At 38.4% G+C, this 22,883-nt stretch overlaps 2 protein-coding genes across 2 annotated transcripts in view; both read right to left on the bottom strand.

The window, feature by feature from the left end:
- The window catches only part of LOC124284125 (zinc finger and BTB domain-containing protein 24-like), a 201,917-nt gene extending 187,250 nt beyond the window's left edge, over positions 1–14,667 (bottom strand). The window contains exons 1-4 of the mRNA XM_046720186.1: positions 14,497–14,667; positions 11,807–13,026; positions 9,944–10,409; positions 8,878–8,985 (exon numbers count right to left, since the gene is read on the bottom strand). Of these exons, the coding sequence (XP_046576142.1) occupies positions 8,878–8,985; positions 9,944–10,409; positions 11,807–13,026; positions 14,497–14,563 (1,861 nt within the window). The 5' untranslated portion in view covers positions 14,564–14,667. The remainder of the gene's footprint in view (positions 1–8,877; positions 8,986–9,943; positions 10,410–11,806; positions 13,027–14,496) is intronic.
- A 4,779-nt stretch (positions 14,668–19,446) lies between these two features.
- Positions 19,447–22,448, bottom strand: LOC124284134. Its single transcript, XM_046720196.1, has 2 exons — positions 22,338–22,448; positions 19,447–20,342 (listed from the first exon to the last, which is right to left on the bottom strand). Exons 1-2 carry the CDS (start codon positions 22,348–22,350, stop codon positions 19,537–19,539), a joined length of 819 nt encoding a protein of 272 aa, XP_046576152.1. The 5' UTR covers positions 22,351–22,448; the 3' UTR covers positions 19,447–19,536.
- Between the last annotated feature and the right edge of the window lie 435 nt (positions 22,449–22,883).

Here is a 22,883-nt window from a genome sequence, read left to right as displayed (position 1 = left end):
CAGAATTTCTTTCAAGCATGTTGACCACCATGATGGATGCTGAGGACAATGCATTGAAGCATATTTTTTAACACTGGATAATTGTCACAGATAACAGAGTGTGTTGTACTTTGCCATATGATATTGAATATGGCCTCATCAGTTTCTTTCTGGACAGTGATGGATTTAGGTCATTATTTTATGACATTGTGTTGGTGATCACATCCATAAGGTCACACAAAAAAATGACACAATGTTACTTTGTTTTTCTGAAAGTTAATGTTTCTATGATGATTCTAGAAGGAGGAGTAAAAGAATGATGATTGAAGATGATGATGATGATGATGATGATTATTATTTTCCCACAATTTTAAAAAACGTTTTCCACACAACCCAAACTGTCTTACTACAATCTTGAGGGAAATTCATATGTCATTTAATATCAAAAATAATATCAAGATTTAAAAAAACGAAAGTGCTTCAAATATATAAGCAAATGCTGCCTTAAACATAGTTGTGATAACCCATATACCAGTACCTAGTACCATACAGTGAATTAACACTTTATCCCTCAGGGTTAAACAACTAATCATACAACACAAACTTGCTATTCCACATTCCAATGGTGAAACACAGACAACAGATTCATATATTTTCGAACAAATTCTAAAATTACAAAACTACTCTCCATACAAATTACAGCATTTAACACACACACACACACACACACACACCCCCATCTAGTTATCAAATATATATCCTTCTACAAGATAGTTCCCTTTTTAACATTCTATAGTCATTTTTCCACATTTAGTTTCACATTTTGTATTTTCTACTATAGTGAAAAATTAATCAAAAGAATTATTTTTCTTTTTTTCCCACAAAATTCCCACAACAATTAATGTTTATGAATACAATACCATTATTATTCTTTTCTTTCATTAGAATAACTGTATGAAACTTGTCCAGAAATTTCAAATATCAAAATATTGTGAGCCTCCAAAGTCCAATGTATTTGGTTCACACAACTGGCACTGAAGTGGTAACTAGGAAATAATTGTGGTCCAACAGAGGATTAAAAGTGACAAACAAAAAATATCAAAATGACCTCAAAGATATTACACTTAAAACTCCACAAAACAAGAAAAAAAGTTCAAAAATCCACTTCAAACAAATACATGAACATAACAAAATACTACTTCAGGTTGGACTAAAAAAAATCAAAATGGCCACTTGTCCAGACAGAGCAGATGAGAGCTGGATATTGTATAAGACACCATGAATCTTCCTCACAGCTCCAACTCAATCAAATCAGCTTGAAACAAAAGCAATGAAGATTTACAGTGCCCCTGAGTGGTCCCAAACAATTAGATATAAGTCGAATCAATAAGTAACCATCATCTGTTTTAGAAAAAATTGGATTTGTTGCGTGCGTCTCTAAAAGTAACGATGTCACACGTTGAGTTCAACATCCAATACGCCAGATCCTGTTTTTATTCCATCACTTTGATATAATGTGTACATCTGTTAAATTTAAAACGTCAGTGATTTTGGCGAGTACTCGTCTTTCTTCCTCATAATGCTGGAGGCGAGTTTTATAATGAACACCAACTGGTTAGACTTGCCCTTGTAAAAATTACGCCCGGGTCAGGATGAAATAGCATCAAATTATGTTCAGAAAGAAAAATATATGTCGATTGAGCCTCTGTCAAAGTTAATTCTGTCAGAAAAAATGTTTGAAATTCTTCCGAAAATCAAAAACTATGAGTCTGATTAGTGTTACTTTCAGACATAATTTCAGCCATGGTTCTTTTAAAATGGAGAGAAATCTTGTTTCCTAAAAGGCCTCAAGATCATCAGATACATCTAAAGTTTTACAAGTTTCAAAGAAAAACAAGGTCTTATATTGATCATCCTATTTCCAGAAATATACAAAGTAACAGTGTCATGATGAAGCTAAGTATATATTGTACCATCAACATCACTTCACAGCTAAACAATCAATAAAATATTGATGACTTATAATTATGTGTATAAAAGAGGGACCATCGTCAACTAGATGAAGACATTCAGTTTTGGCTGTGACATATCAAGAAAGCAATGTTTGCTTGTTTCTTTGTTTAAAGCTATACTGGGATTTATATGTTCAAAAGTACGGTAATTTCTACCCATCTTAAAAATATTCATCAGTTATAAAATAATTTGAGAGACATAAAATAAATCCCCTCTGACATATAATATTGAAAAATATAAATTTGTTCAGCTTCCTTCATGAGATGAAAAACTTAAAGCAACTGGAAAATTTTAAAGCAGTGAAAGGAAAAATATCATCTCTAACCAAAATGCCTGGTTCCAAATGATATTCAGTGGTCATTCCTCCAAGCCTGATGCTCTCAGGAATGGCACCACTGGCACCAGGAGGTACAGTTACTATGGGTTTTAATTACAGGGGCTAGTAAAACAGTCGCATCTGATACATTGCGTAATAAGGCTCAGGTCCATGAGGTAGCATGTTAAGCCAGGTATCCAGTTACAGGGGTTCAAGTTTAAAGAGGGTGCAGTGTGTCAGCGAAAGAGCCTTCATCCTAAACTGAATGTAGCATATCTATATCTGTCTGGATACTCCAGTTCAGGGGAGAATTCTAGGTCACCTTGATTTGCCAAATTACATTAATCACAGAAAGAACCTGACCGTATTATAGCACAGGCTGTGGGATCAGTCCAAACACTGCCTCAGCTTCATTGTGGGTGCAGTGTCCGAGACAACTCATAGAAAATTCTCAACAGTTTCATTGTGATCAACTTTGCTCAGTGCTACTTTCAAACACAAGTCTAGAAGTTCCTTGACAAACATTTAATATCTGATAGAAAGTATTTTAGGAATATTTTTGGTCAATTCTCATTTGATGTTTTTGTTTGTTTGCTGTTCATGCCACACTTAGCAATATTCCAGCAAAGACCATGATATAAGATTCTTATTACATGGTCTCTGATTCCAGCTATATGACAGCAGCTTGTAAATAATCGAGTCTGGACAAGACCATCCAGTGATTAACAGCATGACAGAACAGAGCCAGTGCAGCATTTTATTTTTGGCCTAAGTACATGGACTTGTTGGTTTTTAAATTATTTCTGTTTAAAGGTCTGTATGAGACACTAATGAAAGAGAAAAGACTATTTCCATATTCAAAAGAATTTCTGCTAAATGCAGAGTTGCTGGACGATAGTGTAATATCAGATGTGTAAATGAATCACTATCAACAGTAATTAATATCAGTGTCCACAAAAGAGGTAAGCATCTGGTTCCCATCACAAAGAGACCGCATCTCTGCTCCATCACTTTCAAGGGATATATACCTGTTCTACAGGACCTATGACAAATTAGCAGAACTCTTATCCTATTTATGCACCAAGTGGCTGCTAAATATACTGTCAAACTGGCGTACGTGTGTCTACATATTATCTCATTTTCAAACTTATACATCAGTTTCCGTCCAATATTACAAGCTTGCACCTGTATTACAAGCTCCACCCTATGACATAGAGACAGGTATTCTGGAGTTGGGTATAGCATTTGAGGATTCATACGAATAAGGACATTAAGTTGGGTTCAGTTTACTTTGAGAATAATCAAACATTAGAGTTTCAAACAGCCTTATTTGGGGTAGGGATGACTATACGACAAGTCGGTATCACAACTAACCATATTTAGCTACCAAATTACCCACGCTACAACATACAAAATGACAAAATTGATTATTTGTCTTCTATTCTAGCAATCAGCATTGTGTTTCATTTATTGTCAAGAGACATTGTCAACTTGTAAAATCCATTATGAACAGGATTCTTAAAAACCAGAAAGAAACAAATTGTCACCAGCTTCTCATAGATAGCTTTTATATGCACATATAATCAATGATATCAGTGTTCAGGCAGCTGATGAACAAAAACTGTCTCCTTCTCTTCATCTTTTGTTCGGCTTATGAAACTGAAATGCTACTGTGTAACGAACTGTCTAACTATGGCATAACATTAGGCAACACTTAATGTTGTTTCAGTTCATTGACTTGATCAACTAGAGTAAAAACAACAATGAATTTTTTTTAAATTTTACTTGCCAAAACTATACTTTTGATGGATTAGAAAAATAGAACGTGTTTCCGGAGCTGATACAGCATTTAAATTGAGGGCCCCCCAAAAGAATTATCTTTTAACATTAGGATTATGACAATGATTGTTCGACTTAAATGACAAAAATAAACTAAAAATTAAACCAAATAAAGGTCTGGCTTTACTGTAAAAACACCAAAACACCCTAAAGTATAGCTTAATTATTTTTGTCACCAAAACAACATGTTAATGCAATAAAAAGTAATTGAGTCAAACTAATTTTTTTTTCATTCATGATGACCTACTCAAGCTAAATGGTTTGCAAAAATCAAATAACTAAAATATATTTGTAGTATGGCATTATTTATTCCTCAGTCTGGTGAAGACAAATGTAGTCCCACAGAACTTACAATAAAACCATTACACACCATTTACTTTACAGATAAATAACTAAATGATACATCTGGATGTCTAGACCCTCCTTGACCTTCATGATACTGTATGACTTGGGTATGTCACTGTGCATACCAATGTACATGAGTCTTACATATTACATTCACGGCATGGGGTGTATTACTGTGTATTGAGTACACTGACTGACTGAGTTTGGTTTTTCGCCGCTTTTAGCAATATTCCAGCAACATCACGGTGGGGGACACCAGAAATGGGCTTCACACATTGTGCCCATGTGGGGATTCAAACCCGGGTCTTCGGCATGACGAGCGAACATTTTAACCATTAGGCTACCCCACCGCCCCTGTATTGAGTAGAAGAATAGAAATTTCTTGAACTTTACTTTCCAAACAGTCATTTCTTAACTTTACTTTAAACAGTCATAAAAACGCGTAAAATCTACAGTGATTGATGCTAAGAGCTACTCACAACCTGGGACCAATGACACACAATCAACAAAGTCACTGATTTAAGTGATTATATTCATCCAATCCCCTTAATGCCTCTCACTACAAGACCAATTACTGAGTGATATTAACAAGAACAACTTGGGTAAATTTCACATTCTGAACAGAAAAATAAACAGGACAGAAGTGATGCATAATAGTTTCATAGTCTTATTTAAAAGTTTCAGTGTCATCGATATTTCAATTAAGTGAAAATAGAAAAGATTTAATGGTTTAAAAAAGCAATTTAAATGGTTTTAATTTGTGCCCCTTTGTCAGTTGTCTAAGTGCCAAGGTTATTTATTATGGCAAATATGGTTGGTAAATTGTTTCTGTATTAAAGGTGAGATAACTTCGGGACTAGGTTTTAAAAAAACAAGGCTCATAATTTTTGGGGAAAAAACAACTAAACCTTTATGAGTTAAAAAAAATCTCAGCCTCAATAAAACATCTCGACATCAACATGGCCATCCTCATAAAGACAGAGTCGTTTTCGAGAAAAGCAATATCTTTGTTACAGAGGCATCAACATGAATGACTGTACGCCTGTAACATGTATTTATTAATAATCATTTCAACTCTTCCATTTAAGGAGACCATTTTAAGCACATCTCATGTGAAAAGTGAGAAAATCTGAACATTCTTGCAATAGGTTGTATTGAAAATGTGACTAAAAAATAATTTCTTTGTTTATGTGGACAAAAACACTCAGATCTTAAAAATGAAGGAACTGTATCTCTAAAGGATTGGGCTGTACAGTCAAAAGATTTTGGCATTTTTAAGAGGACTTATAATTGAACAAATCAAAGCACTCAATGAGGCAAAAAGATTTATGCAATAATTCTCCCCAGTAGGAACCCGATATTTTTCATCATATTTGACTTTGACTAATTTTTTTCTTTAACAGTTGAACAATAAGTTAGCTTTATGTGGAAGAAATTCATATGTGATGACGGACACATTTTAATAAAGCCATGTACTCAATGCTATGTCCCAGGATTCCAGTTAGAACAAGCGGAAACGTTTAGGATGATCTCATGTACCATTCTCTGTGAAAACATTCCAAATTTCTCACATGACAACATAAACATAACCTATCTGTGTAAAAATACTTAGTCCATTTTTCTTCTGTTAAAACTTCACAATTAATCTATTTTAAGTAAATTATTTATATGGATATGCAAAACAGGTGTTTTTAATTGAACAAAAGTCTTTGGAACCAAATACACTATCACAAATAAGCAGAGATGTCATATATTATGCAAGTTCCATGTCTAAAATGTGAGAAAGCACATTATTTCCCATCTGTGGCAGCAGTTTGTTTACGAGGGAGGACAGTGTTTCTACAATGCTAACAAGTACACCAAACCAACTGTTTTGCAACATCCAGGCATAGTAATTTAATTACTGTCAGAAAACTCAACACTTGAACAAATGTTAGACTTTGCTTTTTCCCATGGGGTATGTTTCCCTTCCGAACTGCAAACAAAATAGCTCCATATTCCTTGCTTGATTCAAAGTTGCTTTCAGAAACACATGATTAAATTTTATTGTTTTCATAATGAAGAAATTGCCACATTCCTGACAGCTGAAGAAATAGTTCGTCGTGGGAGGTAGGTTTTATATATCACAGGTTTACAAAAATATGCCCAGGCAAATGATGGACAAAGGGAGATCACTGTGCCTAAAGATGATGTAGCCAGAATCATCCTCAAAAGAAAATCTGTCCAAAGGAATCCTGGTTCAAATCCCCATGCAAATATTGTTGTTGTTGTTTTTTTGGGGGGGGAGTTGGGTTGTGTTTTTTCAATATTGTGATAAAATATATTTCAAAGCAATTTTACAGACTGAGTTAAAAATTATTTTATACACCTATTCTTATAACAGACAAATACATTAGAAGCCTTGAATAATAAATCACAGTAGATTGAATTGTAATGTAACAAATATGATTCTAATGTAAATACACAATTTTAAAACACACACAAATGTTTATCGCTGATTTTGTAGGGTGTAATCATAGTTATAGCTATAATAAAGCAATTCATTTTTATCTGACTAAATATCATAAACGTAACTCAATGCAAAATATAAAGATAGTTGTCTCACTTTTACCTATTTAAACAAATGTCAGAGTATGATGGAAAAGGAAACAGAGGAACACTTCTAAATGATACTAAAATGACTCTCTCTTTATGGGGCAATGTATCAGCATCTGTCATGATGCCAACAGACAAGTCACTTCATGCTATCAAACATGTAAGAGTTATCTCCCTTTATTTTCCCCACTTTCATATCAAGTGAATGAATCTGTTGATGTCCAAGCTTGTGTTAGGTTCCTCTGGTTGAGAGGAAGAGTCTTACAAAAACTTCTGTCACAAAAACTATGGTTAACATAAGTTCAAAAGGACGACAAATGTTAGTTTGTTATTAACAATCATTGTTATACACATTTTGTCTAAAATTTACAAGCGGCCCAACCAAAGCCCCCACCCATAAATTTGGTCACATCTGTCAGTTCACTATGAGTAGTTCAGTATCAACATAGTTTAATGTAGATGCAATTCCTCTCCCCTAACATGACAAAGTGTAAAGGGTACACACCTGAATCTATCTGTGTCAGATGCAACTTGGTAATATGTGTCTTGAATTCGTATGATTCCTAATCCCTAGTACTATTGTCATAGCAATATCCTGATGGAGAATGTTAAAAGTAGGGCTTCACATTTTGTAACAGGCTTTGCCTGATGATCCTAGAAAAGGCAAGGGCAGATAACTCTAACCACATTTGAAGTGGGCTATGTGCATTTCCATGGCAGTTATTGTTCAAATGTTATTCTATAGTTGTACTCCACCTTCACCATTAACTAATGAAATCTGGACAAGTCTTGGTCTCAGTGCTACACTGTGGATATAGGCACTGAGGTTGCCTTGAGGTCAATGCATTTGTTTAATCCACAAAAGGTCAAGGTTAAATTCCCAAATGGGGAGAATGTGTGGAGCCCAATAGGGTGTTGTTGGCATGGTTACTGCAGAATGCTATACATTCCACAAAGCGAACTTAGCACTAAGGTGATATAACTCCCATGCTTTAACATAAGTGATCCTCTTAGCACTAAGATCACTTCTTGGAACGGGGTGCAGGTACTTTCGGTTATAGGAAAATGTACTAAAAATATATCATAATACTGTGAGAGAGTGAGTTCAGTTTTACGCCGCTTTTAGCAATATTCCAGCTATATCACGGTGGGGACACCAGAAATGGGCTTCACACATTGTACCATTGTAGGGAATCGAACCCGGGTCTTCGGCATGACTAGCAAATGCTTTAACCAGTAGGCTACCCCAAGGAGTTAAGTAAGCAGTACAAGCACAAAAGTAAGCACTACGGGCACTATAGTAGTGAGTGAGTTTACCCTGCTTGGAACAGTACTCTAGTTATATCTAGGTATGTCAGCTCGATGTGGGAAGAAAGCATGAAGTGATGCAGGTCTCTGTGTTTACCACTTTGGTAACCCGCAAAGATCCGGCCTAGAATTGATCTTCAGTAACCCATGCTTGTGGTAAGAGGCGACTAACGGGATTGGGTGGTCAGGCTCGCTGACTTGGTTGACACATGTCATCATATCCCATTTGCGTAGGTTGATGCTCATGCTGTTGATCACTGGATTGTCTGATCCAGACTCGATTATTTACAGACCGCCGCCATATATTGCTGTGTGCGGCATAAAACAACTCACTTACTCACTCACCATTTTGGTGGTGCTGCCTGGGAATACAAAGCCAATCCTGCCTGCTACAAGCACTAAAGTAAGCACTACCAGCACTCCAGTACACAGTAAAAGCACTCCACTACACACTACAAGCACAGATTACACACTGTACTGACCTCCATGGGATGACGTTGCTCCTTGTGCATCAACGGCAACAACAACTTCCTGGGACGTCACAGACGTACTGTCTGGTTGATAGCCTGTGTTCTGGCCTGCTATTGAATCTGTGGATCAGAATGTTGGCAAGTGGAGGCACAAACTCTGTCAGACACAAACTTCAATACAACTAACCTAGTCTGTCATACAGACCCTGAAACAAATATATCCAAGAAAGCCCATGCCCATGCAAGTCTAGATAACCACCGTCTCTGGGCCCCTTTTTATTGTATTTAAAAGATTGTAGGAGAAACTTGCTGTAAACAATTTCCCTTACAAGCAAAAACATAATGAAAGTCAAAGCACAATTTTTGTGTCAAAGTATACCCCAGTCAGGGCACATTTATAGGAGCTAATCTCTACATTGCTCTAAATTCCTATGCCTAATATGAGAAATGATAACTTCAAATTTCTCCCCCAAAACATACAGAGACTCCTTACTGCCCTTTTCATATACAAATATAAATTATGACTGATTTGTCAAATTGAAATATATATTGCAAACAACAACAGAATCTAGTGCTATCACTGGAAATGGAAGCAACCAACTTCTATTCTCAGGACCCGTGAAGATCCGAGTTAGAAATGCTTGTCGTAATAGGCAACTAACGGGATCAGGTAGTCAGGCCAGGCTCACTGGCTTGGATGACACATGTCATCGTATCCCAATTGTCTAGATCGATGTTCATGCTGTTGATCACTGGATTGTCAAATCAAGACTGGATAATTTACAGACTGCTGCCATTTTGCTGGAATATTGCTGAAAGTGGCGTTAAACACCAACCAACCAGTCCACAAATCATGATAACAAGTGAAGCATTTATAAAATATTTGTTCCAAGTAAAAGCTAAATTACTGTCTGCTTAAAAAATATATATATAGTTCTCAATCATTAGTTTTACCTTGATTCTGAATGTATTTGCTCATGATGAATCTTTGTTAACATGAAAATGGAGTAAAATCTATGTCTAAAATAGTCCAAAAACACCTCGCTTGAGGTATATGACCTATTCTGCTTTCAGTTACCTTGCATTCGCATCTGTGAGATGAGAGCCTGACAGACAGACGAGGACAGCGTAATGACATTTGGCTGTGGCGCAGGCGCCGACACTGCCGGTTCCTGGAACTGTACGACAATCTGTGGACGACCGGACTGTGACACCTGACTTGGGAGCGACACCTGAGGCACTTGTTGGTTGGCATGATGGGGGGAGGAGAAGCCACTTGATGGAAGGATTATTTGTATCTGTGCAGGCTGCGTTGCTGATGCTGCTCCATGATGCTGCTGTTGCTGCTGGGGGTGTTGTTGAGGTTGTAGGTGCTGAGGATGTGTATGTTGTGCCAGTTGGGACTGGTGCATATGTTGTTGTTGCTGCTGCTGCTGCTGTTGCTGTTGTTGCTGCTGCTGTTGCTGGTGTTGGTTTTGCTGCTGTTGAAGTTGAAGGTCACGTGTGACCAGGCTGACCGGGTAAGGGTCAGGTGGTTGGACAACCTATAATACAAAATGATGACAAATTATTGAGCCTTTTCTCAGGTGTAGCACAATGCAAATATCAAAGGTAAAGATTTATCAGTGGTATCCTGAGATGTACACAAATGAATGATATTCATGAAAAACACATCCTTATCTAAAGAAAAAAATATAATTTATGGAATGATTCTGCGATTTGCACATGAATGGTTCATGCATATCCCTAATATTTCGCACACCATAAAATGGAAAATCCTACTAAGTAGACAGTCAGGCATTGCATTATGTCACCCTCATTATAATTATCTGTATAGTTCGACAGGTAATGGCCCCATCTGTTTCATGTACAGATTTAAACTAAAGTACAAACTCCTACTTGTTCAACCCACAGGTACAGGGGTGGAAATAACTTTAAAATTGCTAGTGTACTCCGGTACAGTGGCACATGTAAAATCACTTGCCCTGATAATTTTTCCACTATACCGGCCGTTTTCTTGTTGATTTTTTTAATAAACAACATAATTAATATTGGAAAGTCAACTGGACACCATTACAGTGTGATATACAAATTTGCTTGCCCGACAGAAAAAAACACTGGACTCGGGCGTCGGGCAATGGGTTATTTCCACCCCTGAGGTATAGTAATACAGTGAGTGAGTCTGGTTTTACGCCACTTTTAGCAATATTCAAGCAATATTACGGTGGGGGGACACCAGAAATGGGTTTCACACTTTGTACCCATGTGGGAATCAAACTCAAATCTTTAACTTTAATCTTTAAACGTATATAACAAACAGTTTTACATTGAAACGACATAAAACAAACTTGTATTTTGATCCTGGCTGTATGCTGTATATTGTAGTCGAAATGGGTCTAATAAGCTATGGTTATAACAAAAGAACATTAGTAGATACTTTGAGTTTGTTACAACCGTAGTTTACTGTCTGTAGTGAATTATATTTTATGTCACATCAGCAGTTTTTTCAGCCATATTGCGATGAAACCAAGTCTATACATATAAGTCCATTCTAAATACAAAGTTAAAAGCAGTTTCTTTACATACATATTTGTCATTACAGTATTATTTACAATAAGAAAACATCATGACACCAAAAATATAAAGAGGCAATTTGTCATACAGACCATGTACAGCCCAGTTCTTAAAGGGCATTTAGAAGTTGGACGAACATGAATACATGACACGTTTTTTATGGATAACCTGATGAAGGAGCAAGAATTAGCTCTGAATTGTTGTATGAAGAATATAATGAAGTTATCCACAAAAACGTGTCTGTATTCATGCACAGATCAGTCTGCAACTTAATTCCCATGTCGATTATTGTATAATTAAACTAAAATGCAAATTTCAACTTGTTCAACAAGCATAGTATGAGTCCTGGAAATATTGTGTGACTTGCCTGTAAGTTAATGGCCCCTGCCTCAGGCTGCTGCCCGATGCCCCGAGGAGGAAGCTGATGAGGGTTCATGTGTTGGACCACCTGGTGGTGGTGAGGCAGGGAATGTGGGACTCCATCGTTTGATGGGTAAGGCTTGTTGTTGATCAGCTTCAGTCCTGGGTAGGGGTTCTGCAGGACTTGCATGCTCTGAGAGCTTTGTATAAATTGCTGATGATGCATATTCTGATGTTCTGACGTTGGAGGAAGCTGACCAAGGGACAGGGATTCATCGGGGAATCCCATATTTGCGGCAGTGTGTGCCCTGGAGGTGGTCACGTACTGCTGCTGATGCTGATAGGGTGATGTCGGTCGGACCGGGGAGGGACATCCGTGGGGAATCTGGGAGAGGGTTGCAGCAGCTTCAGCAATGTCCTGAAGCCCACCACGACTACTGGATCTCTTCCTCCTGATGTTCATCCTCTGCTGAGCCATCTGAGCAGACGTCTGGATTGTGTGGGAGACGACTGGCGACTGGACGACATTGACACTGGAAACGATGCTGCTGGGTGATGCCACCATCACCGCCTCCATCTCAGTCTCCATTTGGTCCCCAGGATGGACCATATTGGCGATGGTTGACACGACTGTGTCTGACATCTGGCTGTCACTTGGGCCTGCATTCTGGAGCTGAAGAACAGCCAAGGCTGTGCTCTCAAGGTTCTGTGCGATCTCCTTGCAGTGTTGTCTCATGTGGCTTCTCAGAGAGTCCTCTCTCACAAACGCAGCTGTGCATATATTACAACTGAATGTTTTCTTACAATTTGGTTTAAGATTGGACCCATATCCTCTCTCCTCTCGTGTTTTAGTTGGACTGGGTGTATTCGTAGCCACAGCCCTAGCACCCTTCTTCATAATTGTTCTGCCTGGTTTACGATCTCCCAGCATCTTTTCTGGGTGTTTCTTACGTACATGGGTTTTCACATTACCACTTTGCTTTGATGAGTAGGAACAGAAGTTACAGTTAAATGGCCGTTCATCACTGTGGATGCGCATATGAGCCTTGAGGGCACTGTTGTTAGCACAGCAATAATTACATGTTGGACACTTTACTGGATGGGTTGTGTCATGAATCTTCTTATGTTCCCGAAGTAGTTTCCGTGATGATGTCTGGAAGTCACAGTAGTTGCACTTCACCTCATTCTCATTGGAATGGTTTATACGGATGTGGCTTTTCAGGTTCCCTGAAACATATGGATGAAAAGAAAGCTGGTTCCAATTCAACAAAGCAACCGTAGCTCTATTGAACAATCAGTAGTATTATGGCACTTACCAGCCGACCCCCTTCTAGTTCTACAGACTGCTTTTTTGGTCCTCAACTTTGGTCATATACAGTAAGTATAAAACATATAGCTGTGTTGCTTTAATCACTTTGTGAAACTCGGCCATAGAGTGTACACTGACATCAAATAGCACTATGGCACTAAAGCAGGCAATGACAGACATTGTTATTTGATAACTAATAATTACTGTGTGCAATATTAAGTACAATGTTTAGACAACATGAACACCTAACATATTGGATTTATACTACCTTGGCCTTTGAGATTTGATAAAATATTAAAACTGTTCACTGTACTGGAATACATTGTCAGTGATCATGTTAAAGTGTAAAAGTATATGCATCTAAGTTTTCGATAGTGAGTGAATGAGTTTAGTTTTATGCCGCTTTTAGCAATTTTCCAGCAATATCACGGTGAAAGACACCAGAAATGGGCTTCACACATTGTACCCATGTGGGGAATCGAACCCGAGTCTTCGGTGTTACGACAAACTCTGTAACCACTAGGCTACCCCACTGCCCCTAAGTTCGATAGAAGGGAGACTGTAGCATGTGGATAATGTGATGATGGCGGGACAACAGCTCAAGGGCGGGTAACTACACCTTGGATGAAACTTTTTATAAAGAATGGGATACCTCTCATAGACTTTACACAGTACATTATGTGACAGATGGTGAAGCAAAGGTCCATTATCATCCAATACTGTGTTCCACTGGAGATATTGCTTGTGTGAGATCAAACAATGTCTCCTTGGAGATATCGTTTTGATAGTAGATTTTGTTCAATGCCCTGATGTCATCAATTACATGACGTCACAATGCTATGACATCGCTGCACTGCAAGCCTAATGGCAGTACCGTGTTCAGAGATGTACATTTTTCATTAAAAACTAATGAAGAGTGATTTTTTATGACAAATAGAATCTCACCCTGGTGTCCTCTGATACCAAATATATCAACACCCGATGAAAAGAGTAAAAATATCCTCTGTAAGGCGCGGTTATTTGTAACTTTATCAACTCAAATTGATATAATTGATATCAGTAGACACTTGGGTGAGATTCTCTATATCTTCTCTCTAGACAGGAAAGGACATTCAATGTGTCAGAGACACACTTCAAAGTGACAAAGTGACATTATCAAGGGCAGGTAATTCTCTTGATTGAGGCTTCTGAATATGACGAGTGGGGCATTCCATACACACTCTTGAACTCCTTTAAACAGGACAATTATACAGATAAACAAGAAACTGATTTCAGCTCTACATCAAGGGCAGGTAATTCTTCACCTTGGATGGAACCTCACTTAATACAGATATCTGCCGTACAATATATTAACTTTAGCAGCACATCAAGGGGGGATAACTCCTCACCTCTGATGGAACATCTGTAGTCACACAGTTCACAGCCATAGGGTTTCTCCCCTGTGTGTGTGCGCATGTGACGCTTCAGGTCAGAGTTAATCTTGAACTTGGCATCACAGAGGGAGCACTGGAATGGTGTGTCCCCTGTGTGTGTGTGTGCGGAGGTGACGCTTCAGGTCAGAGTTAATCTTGAACTTGGCATCACAGAGGAGCACTGGAATGGTGTGTCCCCTGTGTGTGTGCGCATGTGACGCTTCAGGTCAGAGTTAATCTTGAACTTGGCATCACAGAGGAGCACTGGAATGGTGTGTCCCCTGTGTGTGTGCGCATGTGACGCTTCAGGTCAGAGTTAATCTTGAACTTGGCATCACAGAGGAGCACTGGAATGGTGTGTCCCCTGTGTGTGTGCGCATGTGACGCTTCAGGTCAGAGTTAATCTTGAACTTGGCATCACAGAGGAGCACTGGAATGGTGTGTCCCCTGTGTGTGTGCGCATGTGACGCTTCAGGTCAGAGTTAATCTTGAACTTGGCATCACAGAGGAGCACTGGAATGGTGTGTCCCCTGTGTGTGTGCGCATGTGACGCTTCAGGTCAGAGTTAATCTTGAACTTGGCATCACAGAGGAGCACTGGAATGGTGTGTCCCCTGTGTTGTGTGTATGCGAAGATGTTTCCTGAGGCTGCTGCTGTCAGCTGCTCCATAGTCACCTGGGGAGATCAAGAATATACATGATACAATTAGGGACCATTCATAATTTATGATAGGACTGTGGGGAGATGATGATTTGTGATGGAGAAGCATGTACAATTTGAATGACTCCCCTAAAATTTATGTACAAAGTAACTTAAGTCTCCTTTTTTTTTTCCTCCCCCCCCTTTGCATGTTATGTACAAAATTCAATGAAGGGTCCCTCAGTGACTTCACTTGATGTTGATCCAGTGACTTCCTGATCTTGGCCAAGTGATATTCACCGACTAGAAGAGCCTCCACGAATATCACTTGTCCAGGGTCAATAAATGATTGGATCAACCGAAACTGAAGCCAATAACTGTTTCATATATGACACAAAACTAAGATGGCAATGTATTCCAACTGCGTAGGTCGATGCTCATGCTGAAGATCACTGGATTGTCTGGTTCAGACTTGATTATTTACCAACCACTGCCTCACAGATGGAATATTGCTGAGTGCAGCATAAAACTAAAATCACTCACTCACTTGCACACACCTACACATATGAAATTTACTCACATTAACAGGCACTCCTCATCATGTTTTAGTGACAACTTTGTGATACTTTAAAGGAGAATACGAACGAAAACCAAACTTTTGATATATTGTAAAGGATATTCTAAAAGTCACATTCCGTGATTAAAATTGAACAAAAAAATTGTAAAATAGCAATAAAAACACGAAAACGTACTCCTATTTCCGCCTATTTTGGAAACATCCGACAGATAATGAGCAGAGGGGGTATCACGTGACATGACGTCATATGTGCCTGTTGCTAATGGCTTCCCTCTTTGATTTTACCTCACAACTTAACAGTGTCCGTGGATTCTGAAGCAGTAAAAGATGTTCCTGATGTCATTACTGAAATGGATGTTAGACCGTATCAATACGATCTGATTTTACATCTTGCAAGACAATCTTCCACTGAAGACGAAGAAAAAGAATCAAGCGAAATGGAGGCACCGCTTGAGGTCAAAATAAATTTAAAAATAGACCATATCATTTAACAAGATTTCTATTTGTCAGTAAAATGTCATACAGTTCCAACCAGCAAACTCACCCCTATAAATATATGACCAGTCACTAAGAATTATTTAAAAAAAAATGTGATTACAGTTCATTTTGTGTCAAATGGGTGACTGTAGGGTGTCTGGGATTTAAAAACAAAATAAGTATGCTTCAGACGAGAGAAAATAAAGATTATCTCTTCAAAAATTACACTGAAATTATTTTGTTGAAAAAAATTAGGATCCTAGTTCTCATTAATAACGTATCAAGTCTTGATACAAGATCCCAGCCTGGTCGAGCAGAGATAATATTATTCCCCAAAAACTGGTGAATTATAAAATACTAGTCAGGACAATGTAGTATGTTCCCCCAGTGTTTGGTTATGGAAATAGTTATGGTACTGGGTCATAGCCTTATAATGACATCTTGTCAGCCAATGAGAATACAGGACAACTTTCACGGCACACACTACTGACAAATAGCGAGTCTGATGCCGACGTGCGTAATTGGACAAAAGGAAAACAATGAAAGCAACAAGTACTTCATGATTTGCCGTTGTATTCGGGAATGTTTCAAGTTGACTGCATTATTTAGGGCTCCAAACTGAAAAGATACTTATAGCGAAACATTTTCAAGCTCAGGTGAAATCTCTTACTGATTTTGATAATATATATCTCATGTGTACCAGTCGAACTGACCCAGCTACAAAATGCCCCAGCAAATTTGGTCATTCTTTCTAATTTGTTCAAATTTATTTATAATGATTGAATATATGCCGTAAATGCATAGTTTTGGTCAACTTATTATGATATTATGTTCTTCATATAAAAGTTATTAGGAAGTGATATTTCTGATAAAGGTTTCATTAGTAAACTCATAACTATGTATATACTTAAATATGAAGAACATAATATCAAAGTTGACAAAACTATGCATTTATGACCTATATTTATTCATTTTAAATAAATTGGGGCATTTTGACTGGGGCACTTTGACCCTACATTTTGTAGCGGGGCATTTTGACTGGCAATTTGACCAAATTTGCTGGGGCATTTTGTAGCGGGGCAATTCGACTGAGCAATCGGACTTGATTTAATTTATATTAAAAATATCACTGACAGTAAATTGTTACAGGGAATGATGGAGTATAAATGAATCTCGTGGGTACATTTTTCCTTCTTCAGCCTAGCTTGGGGATTTTTACCATACCATGCATGCATGTCTCTTTCATATGGCCCATCGACGCAAGTATCAAATAATTTCTGTGCATGTCTCTTTCACTTGGAAAAGCGGAAGAAATGGTGGTTCTTTCCCATGTTCGATGATGCCGTGCATCCTCAGGCAACGCAATACACTATCGTACCATTTAAAAAAACGACAGAAACAACACGATTTGTACAACTATAGCGCTTGGTCTTTGGCAATATGGCGGACTCCAGGCACATTTGACTTCATATGCATAATGGCCGAAGCTGAGATTTATAGAAACTGTTTTCGCGATTAAAACATAATTATACATAATTTTTAATTGAAAATTTGGGAATATGTTTCTGATGACTTTATCTTTCACCCAGCAAATTATTGCAATTCACTCGTATTCTCCTTTAAGTAAATTAAATTCAGTACTGAGTACTGGTGTTATTAAAAGTGTACAACAAACAATAAAACTGAGGTTAAGCAAGGAGTTTTGATTGGGCTGTCACTGCCAAATATTAGTAATGATAAGCATATCAAACATACCAAGAGCAACGGTGGTAGCAGCAGCAGTAGGCTAACATCTAGACTGTGAATATATATAATTTTGATTGAAACAAATAATTCCATTTAAATTGAAAAGGAGCCCAAGTGAGACGGGAGATTTAGAACCTGAGGAAAATCTAGACTTGCTTCATTAAAGCCTCTATCATTGCAGAAAGGGCTGGAATAAAGGCCAAATAATGGGATTCAGGGTCTGTAAGCCAGACTTGGTTCACTGCTAAAAGGGCAACTTGGGCCACAGAAGATTTAAGACTGACAGAGTTATTTCCCTTGCACCATGTTTTCACTCCAGCTTCCACAGTGGTCACAGGAATGTAATGTTGAACAATTTACAACAGCTTTGACAGTGACCTTGAAAACATATGAGAGACTAAAAAGGAGGCAAGTCTTGGGCCAGCTGGTTGTCCTAAAACATGTCACTATAACGATTCAAATCATTCATATCCCAGATGTTTTCATGTGAAAGTGTTGCATTTACTTACAGTAATGACATTTGAAGGGTTTGCTCCCCGTGTGTCCACGAAGGTGTATCTTGAGTTTGTCGCTGCGGCTGAAGGCTTTGCTACAGTGCATACACTGAAATGGCCGCTCCCCCGTGTGCGTACGAACATGGCGCTCCAGGTCACGCACATACAGCGTGATGAAGTTACAGGCTGCAAATGTGCACTTGTACTTTTTGCGACTTGGTGACACAGGGTCGTCTATTGCCAACATCAGCTCTGAAACACAAGTCATAGAAAATACCTGCCATAAGAAGAAGGATCAAAAGATGAATCTGGTTAATCTGAAATGTTGGAATGATAGCCGAGAATCAATTTTGGTATCAGAATAATACTGGATAGTGAGTCAGGTAAATATGAATGAGAAAGGTTATATATAAGTTTTGAAGAAACGATAACTGTGAGATATTTTTCACAATGTCAGCATTGTCAGGTTTAAACATCTTAACAAAAAACTGTAACATATGTTATATTTGGGATTACACTTTCTTAATAAAGTACAGATTCTAGTACTTTGTTGGGCTGAGTCCCATCTGGGATTCGAACCCACACCCTCAGAGTCAGGCAACTAATCGCCAGCACACAAAGTCAGCCGCCCAACCCACTCAGCCAACGCAACTTCCACCAGCCATGGGAGCAGCGCCAATTTACACTTATCAGAGGGGTACACAAAGTCCGCAGTTTAGACTATCAGTACCAGATAAGTACTAGAATCTATACTGTACTAAGAAAGTGTAATCCCAAACATTACACATGTTACAGTTGACCACTTTCTAAATGGCATTGTGTAACCTCAAGAACATATTCATATTAGTTGATACAGCATTAAAACTATTGGTTTTTTAGACATGTACAACATACTACTTAATAAAATAAAAAGAGAACAACAAATCTGAAAAACAAGTAATTGCGCTAGACTAACTGACACAATATACTGATTGGAAACATACTTACCCTGTCCCCTAATGCTAGTGAAAGGTCTGAGTGGAGGTAAGGGAGTCTCCTCTGAATACAAGACACTTTGAACTTCAGAAGCTTCTCCTTCTTCGCTCACCAAGTAGTGCTCCCCTGGTGGACAAGCTCTGTATTGGGCAGCAGAGACCCCGACTCAGTCACCATCCCCTGCTGTTCTGATGCCGACAGCATGGTCTCTGTAACAATAACCTCAGTTCTCTCCCCTTGTCGAGGCGACCCACCACTGCTCAGAGAGAGGCTGACACCACTGAATTGTTCTTCTTTTGTCTTCACTCGATTCAGGTCATAGTCTTGCTCAGGCTGTTGGATAGCCTCCACATAAATCGTCTGTGCAGGCTGTAACTGTTTAAGGTCATGATTGTCTTGACTTCTGGGTATTTTGTTCTTTTCGTCCAACGATGCTTCCTTTGTCTTCTGAAACACGGCAGCCTCTTCACTCGACAGAAACATGACACTCGACGTTGGAGCATTTTGTTCCACTTGCTGTGACCAACCTGAGGTAGAATCTTCTTGAGCTTGTAAGATGCCATCCTTGGTCAACACCATTGACTGTCCTGAACCTGACTGAACGGTGATGGAGGCCGAGTGTCGACTATCCACCTCCGACTCACCGTTCGAAATCTGTTGGGATGAGACCAACTGGCTCTCTGCGGCTTCAACAAGGTGTTTGATTGATGCCACTTCCCCTTCCGTTGTCCGGGGCAATTCATTATTACCGTTTGCTTCCAAACTGGAAGCAGACGACATCTTGGCAGCCATTTTGGCTCGCAATTCTGCCAAGGATGGGCATTGGCTCTTGTGCAGTAGAAACACTTCAACATTGTTGAACTGACTCTTGCAGGCACCACAGATGTGGATGTCAATGAAGGCATCCAGAGAACCTGGAATTACAGCATGAATCTCATGAAACACAGTAATCAAATATGTATATAACACATCGGTCTCCTAAATCATACTTCATGATATTTGTGAATTCGTGTACTTTTGAATTTGAAAGAGTTCATTTAAAATGAAATAACAAGTGTATAGTCATTTGGCTTTGTTTCTTTTGTTGTTTTCCATGTACTGACTGACTGAGTTCGAACTGTACTGATTCGAACCCGGGTCACAGGCATGACAAGCTAACGCTTTAACCACTAGGCTACCCCACCGCTCCTATTTCCATGTACCCTTTTCCTGAAAAAGACAAAAAGCAAAAGTACCTTAAAATATGTCAATCTATTCATCACACTCCCAATACATATGCACATTTTTACATTACTCTCCCCAAGAAACTGTCATGTTTTTCTCCCTCTGAACCACTTAAAACCCCACCAACTCAGATTAAAGTTCTTTCCTTATTGAACTTTAAAATAAATCTATCTTCTCCCTCTGCTACCAGATTCTTTCTTATGGGGTAAAAAAATGCCTTTCTATAATCTGCAATATTTGCAACTGTCAACCAAAAACTTGGCAAGCTTACTCTGGCTGAGTGGGTATTCACAGGGGCATGGTTATATTTAAGGTTTACAAATGTTCTGATACTGCAAACATATCAGTGGCACATAAACATGTGTAATTTGAAGATTTCTCTTGTTCCAGTGTCACAGATCATAGCTATGTGAGTGAGTGAGTTGAGTTTTACAACTCACTCAGCAATAGTCCAGCTTTATGGTAGCGGTCTGAAAATAATTGAGTTTGGACCAGACAATCCAGTGACCAACATCATGAGCATCAATCTACACATGGGATACGATGACATATGTCAACCACCTCAGTGAGCCTGACCTCTTGATCCCGTTAGTTGCCTCTTACGACAAGCATGGGTTACTGAAGATCAATTCTAACCTGGATATTCACTGGTTCATAGCTGTGTGTAAAATATCCTGTATGACAATATATGTATGCTAAACCCAAAGTTACATTGCTGATATTTTATAAAGTTCCATGTCTAAAACTTAAATCAGTTATATAAACCCCCTTTAATGAATTGTTTATTTCTGCATACATAGTATACCTGCAATACTCTTGTGGGGAGGTAATATTCATATAAAAGTAATAGTGTTATGTGGGTGTTGTTTTTCAATTTTCATTGAAGAAAAACATTTATAATTTCCAAGTAACTGTGATGATATTTTGTTCTGTTAATGATGAAATGTGTATAGTGTGCCAAATGGTGAATACATACATCTAACAACAGATATTGATTTTTTTGTCTTGATACATTAAATATTATTTTTCTAAATGTTATTTTGTTATTTGTTAATTCCATATGAGATGATTAATTTCTTCACAAAAACAGAAATGTTAATATATTTATATTCCATGCTCAAGAAAGTTTCTAATTATCACTGGATAAACTACAAGCATCATTATTCAACATAATGTTTTAAATACAGTTGCAAAAAGATGACATTTAATATTGTAAGAATAATGTACACATATCCCGCACTTATTCATTTCGGAGTCTCTTCCCAAATTTAAAGTGAGAATGGAACGCATGGCAGCGATCCCGTTTGTTTATAGATAAGCCCGGCACCAAGCACATGAAGAACGTTTATTCTGTCAGGTGCCCTTGAACGGCGTCATGCTAAAATAGTCAGACGTATTATTAGTTTATCAACAGATGACAGCTTTGATATGCAGCTTCAAGAAAACTAAACTAAGTCACTGCTCGTTGAATTTCACCATGTCAACTTCACGTTGCGGTTCATCTGGCACCATGGTAGAAGGGGCCCGAGTTGTCAGTGACTGCACAGGGCCCGGCGCCGTTCCTGGCCCTTCCTCGCCCCAACCGAGTGTCGCCATAACGAGGCCTCGTTTCAACATCGCCCCTCGCGCTCAGAGAAGTTTAAACTGGCAGGACATTAGGTTAAAACAGTTTAAAACATGCATACTCTGTTTCTCCATCGCGGTACCACAAGTTGTGGGACGCCTTAGTAATACAGGGTCGGGGTTATCCCATCAGCGTTCGTCTTCTTTTTACGAATACACACAATGGCGGAACATGGACGATTATCATAACGGAAGTAGATGCAACATTCCTCGCGCAACTAATACTACAGGCAACTAGGTCAACCATGTAAATCACGACTGGCGATTCTGAAAAGCACAGGAGATTAAATCAATCTTTGCATAATAATTGTTTTGGCATTTTCTGTAGATGAAACGAAACTGAAGCGTTTTTCAATGACATTCGGATGATATTTACGTTCCAAAGAAAGTATATGCAACCATTACAATTTACACAAAGTGTCAATTTTCACGGCAAATGTACGTTAACTGTCAAGTTATCATAATCTCATAATGTTTAAAAGCAGGACAAATAACCAAAATGAATAATTTTCTTTATTCCGCCTCAGTTCTTATGATATTATTGCTAATTCATGTACTAAAAATTGTCACCTGAAGAAGGGTCAAGAACTAGCACAGAAACGTTGTGA

This window comes from Haliotis rubra, unplaced genomic scaffold (genome assembly GCF_003918875.1).
Source record: "Haliotis rubra isolate DU_JTF1 unplaced genomic scaffold, ASM391887v1 Scf11, whole genome shotgun sequence".
In the NCBI taxonomy this organism is placed as follows: domain Eukaryota; kingdom Metazoa; phylum Mollusca; class Gastropoda; order Lepetellida; family Haliotidae; genus Haliotis; species Haliotis rubra.
This window is presented reverse-complemented; position numbering and strand designations above follow the sequence as displayed.